Genomic DNA, 8,665 nt, shown 5'->3' on the forward strand with positions numbered 1-8,665 from the left:
GGACATCAGTCTGGATCTGGACATCAGTCTGGATCTGGAGATCAGTCTGGATCTGGACATCAGTCTGGATCTGGATATCAGTCTGGATCTGGAGATCAGTCTGGATCTGAAGACTGTATCACCTATGGAGGTCAGTCTGGTTCTGGAGACCAGGTTACTTCTGGAGATATATCTGGTTCTGGAAGCAAAATCACCTTTGGAGACCAAGACGGGTATACAGAGACGGTGCTGTCCAGTGAAGGATCCGGTTTGGACCATGCATCTGGTTCGGGGTCAGGACTCGGAGTTGTTTTCTCTGGACCCAGCATTGCAGCAGTAGAGGGCTCAATGTCAGGAGAACCTCAAGAGGCTGGAGAAGGAAGCACATACGTTCTTATATTCCCTTTGTCTGCAGCTGATTCTGTGGAACTCAGTGGAAGTGGAGATATGTCCAGGTCTGGATCTGGATTTGACTCCATTGAAAAGAATGCTGGACATCTCACTGGCACGGGTCCTATCTTTGTCCAGGAGGTGTCAGGTTTTAGTGGTTTTCTATCTGGATCTTCATCTGGAAGTGGACGATCTGGAGACATTTCTGGAAGTGGAGATGCTCCGATCTTGATAACAGATGACGAAGTGATTGATGCAAAGAAAGAGTACAACCTTGATGGAGGTTCATTAGATTTCAGTGGTTCTGGAAACTTTTATGGATCTGGGATTTCCAGTGGGTCAACCTCTGGAAGTGACTCTGAGTCTCTTACTGGTGTGACTTTTACTGGTTCAGGCTTCACTAAGCTTATTGGGTCACCTTCTGGAGAACACGAGGAAGCTACTGGGGGTTTATTCTACAGCTCTGGACCAGAAAGTGGGGGGCAGATATCTGGATTTAGAATCTCAAGTTGCAGTTTTGATTCTAGAGCTGGAGTATCTGGATCTGGTGTCTCTAAATCTGAAACATCAACAACCAAAGGCGAGGAAGAGGGCAGTGCTATATTTTTCACTCAAGGTCTAATGACAGAAATACCTGGAGATGATAAGGTCCCTCTGGAGCCGGGAGAAAACTCAGTGGAGTACAGTGGAGAAGAAAGTGGCAACAATGGTTTCTACTCCAGTGATGGAAACAAGGACTTATCTGAGGATCACACCTCCATGTCGGGGGTTTCTTCTTCTGGAGATTTTTCTGATCCACTGGTGGTGGTCCTACCCGCTCCATCAGTTAACCCAGCACTAACAGAACCCACCATAAGAACAGAGCAAGATATTCATGGAACTGAACTGACACACAACTCCAGAGTTTATGTTTCTCCAGGACCAGCAGTTATCCCGGCAGGATTAGCAGCTCCTTCTGCAGAAGTCAAACCTGCTGTTGTACAAACACCAGCTGTCCTAGAAGGTAGGTCATCCTCACCTCTTCTGCTTCTCTCTACATGTTTGTCATTTTGCCTTTTTCAACAGTTGTTTTTTCATTGGTTCATTCCTGACTTTTTGGGGTGGAACTTGGTAACAATCATTTCGTGTCCACTACAGAGATGGTTCAGCTTGAGAAATGATGATTTTCTTAAACATGCATATTATATTATCAGCACCTGAGGTGCTAGAACACAAGGGTGTTCTAGCACCTCAGGTGTTTAGATTGATTAAAACAAACTACCTCCAAACAGGAAGCGACAAAATGGTTGGCTAGTCTTGAGAGTTAAATGAAGGCAACTGGGTCTATTTTGTTACTTTGAAGATGAAATGTCTTCAAGATAAAAGAACTCTCAAGAGATGAGAGATGACACAATTTCAGGTCCCTTGGATGGGTAACAAAACGTCTTCAAGTGCCTTTGATGACAATCTCCAACATAGCATAAGTTCAGTTGCCTTCATTTTTAACTCTTAAGACCATTATGTCTTAAATGACTGAGAATACACCCTTAAGGTATGGTGACACATCTAATCAAAAAACAATTCTTGACTGATCTTTTCTATCTTTGAAGCTTCCAACCCATGTGAACCAAATCCTTGTGGCAATGCTTCATGCACAGTAGAGGAAGGAGTTGCTTTCTGCTTTGGTAAGCTTTCCATTTATTCTCTTCTTCTCAGTTTTCTGTCGTTTTGGTGGCTTTATTCATAAATGAATGTGTACGTTTGTTGTTAGCATGTTTTGTATTGTTTGTGCACGCCTGACTGTAAGGGAATGTGTCACTGCACTCCCCACCAACCTCATCGTTGTCTTGTCCTGGTGTGATTTTGCATCAAACTTGCGTTTTCATGTGTTGTTTTTACGTTTTTATGCAGAGTGTTTGTCAAACATGCATCAGCTCTGCTCTGGTGATGCTCCCCCTCCGTGTACATCTATGTTGTTTTTTTGGTCTGCTCTGCCTGTCTGCACTGCCTTTGCTCTGCCACTTTAAATTTATGCTCGCATTCTTGAACTTCTTCGTCCAACTGGACTTGACGACTAATCTGCTGCAACTAAGAACAGATTCAAATTTCAACCTCTTTAATTTGGAGAAAAATATTAAAGTACTGGAATTTGCAATACTTTGGATCTGAAGTTGCAGCATCTACAATGTTCACAGTCTTTATTGAAGGTGTGGTTGTCGTTTATCACATCTCCAATTATCTCAGCCTGTTAGTGCATCTTCGCCCTCGACTCCCACTTAAGCCGTAGTGTCAACTGCCCGCCGTGTTTTCCAGAGGCAGAAGTGTGCCACCCCAACCCTTGTTCCAACGGAGCCACCTGTGTGGAGAGTGCAGACTCTTTCAAATGCTTATGCCTGCCCAGCTACGGAGGGGAACGCTGTGAGATCGGTACGAGATCAGCTTCAGCTAATAAATACTAACAAGGACCAGTCAAAAACAACTACAGGAGGGTAAACCTGGGAAACCACGTGGTGCGGTTCTCAGAGTAGAGTCAACGCTGTTTGGAGTCGTCTTTATCTTTATCTTTGTGATTTTACTTCATTTTCAGTAAAATTACAAAAACTTTGAATGCATCTGATTTTATGTGAAGAGGTGAGTGTTTTGGATTCAGTATGTTACCTGGTAGTAGGATGTGGCGTCCAGGCATACTTCTGGTCATGCGACAGGCGCTACTTTCTTGTTTAGCGCTTTTGCTAGTACAAGATTAGCACATTTATTTTCCCCTGAGATCATTTTTGCAGATAAATTGTGAAATTTACTAGGCTGTTTGGTAAAATTTCAGTTGAATAAGGTTTGACATTTGTGTTTAGGGTTTGGCTGTTCAGAGCTCCTCAGTTAGCTGGACGTTTGTCTCCAGGCTTGTCATGATTTGTGGGTTTGTAGGGCTAGTATAAATTAATGACTAATTTCTCAGATAAATGTGTGTTTTATTGTATGGAAATAAAACCAATACTGTCCAAACAGTTTAATCTTTTAAGATATTAAATGCAAAAATAGTTTAATTGATAATTTTTTAAAATCAAATTACAGAAAGAAAGTAATTCAGATGTAGCAACAGATCAAATAAAGTTTTATCAACAAAAACAGTAAATTATTTGGATGGGGTTTTTGCATTTTAGTACACAAGAACACATTTTCACACAAATGTGAAATAATTTGATACCAGCAAAAGATTCTTACATTTAAAGACTCTTGCTTAAAGTTGTAAAAGACCAACGGAGGCTTTACGTCCTGCTTCATGGCTTCCTGTGTTTCGCGGCTGCAGAGGAGCAGCGATGTGAAGACGGCTGGACGAAGTTTCAGGGAAACTGCTACCTGCACGTCTCTGACAGGGCGGAGTGGCTGGAGGCGGAGCAACGCTGTCGGCACCTGAACGCTCACCTGGTCAGCATCATCACGCCAGAGGAGCAGCAGTTTGTCAGCGGTGAGCGACTCGTCTGGATCAGTTTGGGGATGTGAGAGGGAATGAAAATGATCCGAGTGCGTTTGTTTTTCACAGCTAATGCACAGGACTACCAGTGGATCGGCCTGAACGACAAGACGGTGCAGAGCGATTTCCAGTGGACGGACGGATCTCCACTGGTGAGCTCAGGGTTTAGTTTAGCTTTTCAGACAATTCGTATTAGGAACAAACTACTTTTATTTTATAAACGTGGAAATAAAGAAGTAAAATAATTCAAATTTACTGGAAATAATTGTTTAACCAACCACAAGGCAGAACAAGCCTATAAAGACAGATATGTCAGATATTAATGTGCGAAGAAAGTAAATATTTAGATTCCTAGCAAAATATGAAATTTGCAAGCTAAATATTTAGTTCACAATGTAAATATTGAACTCAAAGTATTTTGTTGTCTATATATTTAGTTTTTAAGCTTCCTAGCAAAGTATTAAATTTGAAAACTAATTTTTTTTTGTTTGTGGACAAAATATTTAGCTTGTGAAATTAATATTTAGTTTGGAACTCTGACATATATAAACATATGAAAAACATGATGAAAATAAAACTTATATAAAATTTCTCTGACTAAACGAACCAAAATCCATCCATTTTCTAACAGCCTTGGTCCTCAGCGGGGTCCGGAGTTGTTGGTGCCTCTACAGCCTCTACAGCAGACGATCTGGGCGAGAGGCAGGATGAACCAAATATTCCTGTTCATTTTTGACAAAAAATAAAATTCAGAATGGCTGCTAATGCTAAAGAGATGCTACAAAGGGACAATACAAGCTTAAATGGAAAGTAATAAGAAAATCCACATAATAGAATGACCTAAAAATATATAAAAATAAAACACAAAGACGCCCCCCCGCCCCCAAAAAAAAAGAATTAGTCAAACAAATCAACTGAACATATGAAAATAAAAGATGCATGTAAAAAGATTAGAAAATATAAAACTATTGGAAAATCAGGTTTAATTCTCTTATTCTGTTAATTCCAAATTACTTGGTTCATAATATCAAAGACGAATAAGTTTCCAAATGTTGTGCCCTCCTTTTTTATTTACTTATTTTACTTTTTTAGCAATATGAGAACTGGAAGCTGAACCAGCCAGATAATTACCTGAACTCAGCAGAGGACTGCGTGGTTTTGATCTGGCATGAGAACGGAAAGTGGAACGACGTTCCCTGCGACTACCACCTGCCGTTTACCTGCAAGAAAGGACCCGGTACGTGAGTCCACCGAACCGCATCTGATCCGGGCCGCTGCACAGAGCTCAGAGCAGTACCTGATTCTGGCCACCAGGGGTCGCAAAGAGCACAAAACAACAAAGTTACTGCAGCTTTCTAAGGCGAAGAGGAAATTCATTTCTTCTCTGCTTTCATCTCCATATGTAATAGAGATTACTGTAACAAAAATTAAATAGTATTTACTTTTTGTTACAAAAACCATCATCACTTTCTAAACTGTCTGCATAAATGTAAAATTTGAATAAGTGGGCAAAAGTCATAACTTTCATTTAGTGGTGAGGCCTGATTTGATGAATATGACGGCGTTTTAGGGCTCCTGCAGACAGGAAACAATACTGTAAAAATATTTAAATTAGGCAAAGAAAGTTTCTAGAACAAACTTGGAAAATTCTACGTTCAGGAAATTGAAAATTTGCAAGAAAAAAACGAAAATGTTTTTATTTTTGAGATTAATTCTATAATTTTTTATAGAAAACTTGAAAAGTTCTGAGTTTCTAAGATCAAAATTGTGCTAAAACAAACTAGTAACTTTTAAATTAATTTCTTTTTTTTTGAAAACTTGAAAAGTTCTGAGTTTGAAAATTTAAGATATGGTAGAAAACTTATACATTTTTATATTAATCTGATACATTTTCTTGAAAAAAAGCTAAACATTGACATTTGAAACTAAATTTAGAGTTTGAAATATCAAAAATTTCCCTGAAAAAACCTTTTTTTCTAGAAAATTTCTGAATCTAATCTCAGTAAAAAAAATTCTTACAAATTTTTGTCATTTTAAACTCTGAATTGTACACGTTTTTCTAGAATATTTTTGACTCTTTTTGTTGTTCTGTTTACAATAGTCTTGGCAAACCGTCGTAGATTTGAGAAAACGCATAAAGACAAGAAAGAAATTTACATTTTCCTGAGATGATGCTGAACATCAGCTCTGGCGCCCCCTGGTGGCTGGGACCCCATATCGCCTCGTTTTCCTACCAGTAAAGTTACATTTTTACAGGAATCAGTGACTCAGGTGGTTGTTCGTTGTCTGTTGCCTGCAGTGTTTTGCGGCGCTCCGCCTGTGGTGAAAAACACACGCATGTTTGGAAACCGGAAGTCGGAGTATCCCGTCAACTCCATCATTCGTTATCAGTGCAACCCAGGATTTAGACAGCGCCATCTACCTGTGGTCCGGTGCCAAGCGGACGGGACCTGGGAGAAACCCAAAGTGGAGTGCACAGATGGTGAGCAGAAGCCCTGTAATGTGTTTTACACACTTATTGAAGTATTTCTTGTTTGTTATGATTTTTTTTCTTCTTCTCTGCAGTAAAAGCCAGGAACAGAATAAAACACAGGAGCAGCAGGAATTCACCAGTGAGCGGAAAAAACAAATAAAATTAATTAAAGTTTTTAAAAGCGAGAAAAATCTCTTCACATAATTTTATAATATAAATTAAAATGCTTGAATTCTCATTCGTTGGGTGCTACTTTATGGTAGGACTTATTTAAAACCCTTATTCTTCTCACTAATATATTTAATGTCTTTAATTGTTTTTATTTTACATAAATGAAGTATAATTGTTGCTGTTATTCTTTATTTTCCTTCAAAACTTTCATAGAGATGAAGAATAAGGAAACTTAAGAAATGAAAGGTTTGGTTTGGATTTTTTAAGTGCTTCTGCGATGTTTCTTCATGGTGGAAATTGGGGCCTGAGATTTGCACACCTAGCATGCAAACGATAGCGCTAAACACAAATTTAATAACCAACTGAGAACAAAAAACAGATGAGGCATATTTTTTTAACTTTATCTAACCTTTGTCCTTCTTTTCGGGCAGAACTGAGAGCCAGATTAGCCTTGGCTGCCGTTTGTGAAGTTACACAACTGAAAAGTGGAGGCAACGATTTGTGTTATTTAGCCGATTAAAGGTGGTTTATTATTCAATATCATATTTTCACCATGATATTTATTAATTTATAAATGTCACAGTTTCAAAGTAGATATTTAGCTAGCAAACTGAACAGTTAGCATGGTACATTTAGCTTGAATCTAAATATTTACTTAGCAAGTGGAATTTTTAGCTTCAAACTAAATATTCAGTTTCAAACTAAATAGTTTGTGAACAATTTAGTTTGAAGCCAAATTTTTTGTTTAATGCAAATATATTTTGGCAAACTATTTTGAATCTAACTATTTAGTTATCAAGCTAAATGTTAAGCTTCAAACTAAACATTTGGTACACTAATTTAAATATTTAGCATTAAGGTCAATTGCTAACAAACTATTTAAGTTAATTATTTACTTTGCAAGCTAAATATCTAGCTCCAAACTAAAGATTTAACAAAAAGTCCAGCTTCAAACTTGATAGCTTGCTAACAATTTAGTTTGAAGCTAAATATATTTTGCAAATATTTAGTTTCAAACAAACCTTTTGGCTTGCTAATTAAATATTTAAAGCTTAATATTTATCTTGCTAACTAAAATAAATAGTTTGAACCTGAATATTGAATTTTTAAACTAAATATTTAGCTTGAAACAATGACATTTATAAATGAATAAATAACATTTTACGACGGGCAGTGTTCTCAAATTGTTGTTAATTTTTGACTTTTGATATTTTTTGTGCAACTTTTCAAACGCCGTCCTATATATTAGGATGCTCAGTTAAAAAAACACAACAAGGACAAAATATTTACACATGAATGTCCAATATTTCTTCTAGATCCCACTAATATGAATGTACTCAGCTGAATGCTTTGGCTTCCAGGTTGTCGTTCTGGAGACAGAAGTGACCATTTTTAGACAAAAGTCTGTATATTTGGAGACTTGCAGCAAGCAGGAAGATTTTAGAGGATTTTAAGAGTTTAAAGCAGCAGCTTGTCATGTTGGTGGGATTATATTCAGCATTTTCTCTGTTTTATCTGATCACCAATGCTGTGCAGTGCACAGATTTTTATAAATCACTGCTGTAAACCTCCAGGTTCCTTGTGCTCGTGTGGGGCTGCGCCTCCGTTAAACATGTTGTCACCTGCTGCATAATGAAAGATTCACTTTCTGCATGAAATAAAGACGCTGTAAACGTGCCTGTTGTTTGTGAAGGTCACTTTGTTTTCTGTTGTTTTCATCCCACATCAACATTTCCACCAGTTGAGCTGCTTGTAGATTTAAACTACAAGCAGCTCAAGTCTTTGAGAATCTGCAGCTTTTTAAATCTGATTTTTCCTCTTTTATCAGCACAAAAATATAATTATGTTTTTTTTTTCCTGCCTTAGACCCGTCCTTGTTTCAGAGCATGAACTCACATCTTYCATAAACAAATACAAAAAGTTTTTTTGGAAGCTTAACATTGGATTTGTTTAGGAAAAAATGAAATTTTTTGACTGAAAATTTTACGGGTACTCAATACTCATTAAGGATATAATGAAAGGTAATGCTAATAACAACAACATTTAAGTGTTAGATAGCTGTTATTACTCATTGTCAATTCACCATTCTCCAACTGTATTTAAAGGAACCAGCCTCCAATCGGAGAATAAACCAGCTAGCAGCAGCTTTAGCCACAGTTGGGAAACATTTACACCGCTGTCTGTCAGTGCTGTAACGTTAAAAG

General features: G+C 37.8%; 1 protein-coding gene across 1 annotated transcript in view; it reads left to right on the forward strand.

Moving 5' to 3' along the window:
- Positions 1 to 7,452, forward strand: part of LOC103462965 (aggrecan core protein-like) — an 18,599-nt gene extending 11,147 nt beyond the window's left edge. Inside the window, exons 14-21 of the mRNA XM_017303838.1 lie at positions 17 to 1,372; positions 1,959 to 2,033; positions 2,662 to 2,775; positions 3,653 to 3,811; positions 3,887 to 3,969; positions 4,910 to 5,054; positions 6,117 to 6,299; positions 6,383 to 7,452. Of these exons, the coding sequence (XP_017159327.1) occupies positions 17 to 1,372; positions 1,959 to 2,033; positions 2,662 to 2,775; positions 3,653 to 3,811; positions 3,887 to 3,969; positions 4,910 to 5,054; positions 6,117 to 6,299; positions 6,383 to 6,450 (2,183 nt within the window). The 3' untranslated portion in view covers positions 6,451 to 7,452. The remainder of the gene's footprint in view (positions 1 to 16; positions 1,373 to 1,958; positions 2,034 to 2,661; positions 2,776 to 3,652; positions 3,812 to 3,886; positions 3,970 to 4,909; positions 5,055 to 6,116; positions 6,300 to 6,382) is intronic.
- The last annotated feature ends 1,213 nt before the right edge of the window (positions 7,453 to 8,665 follow it).

Source organism: Poecilia reticulata, linkage group LG3 (genome assembly GCF_000633615.1).
Source record: "Poecilia reticulata strain Guanapo linkage group LG3, Guppy_female_1.0+MT, whole genome shotgun sequence".
Classification (NCBI taxonomy): Eukaryota; Metazoa; Chordata; class Actinopteri; order Cyprinodontiformes; family Poeciliidae; genus Poecilia; species Poecilia reticulata.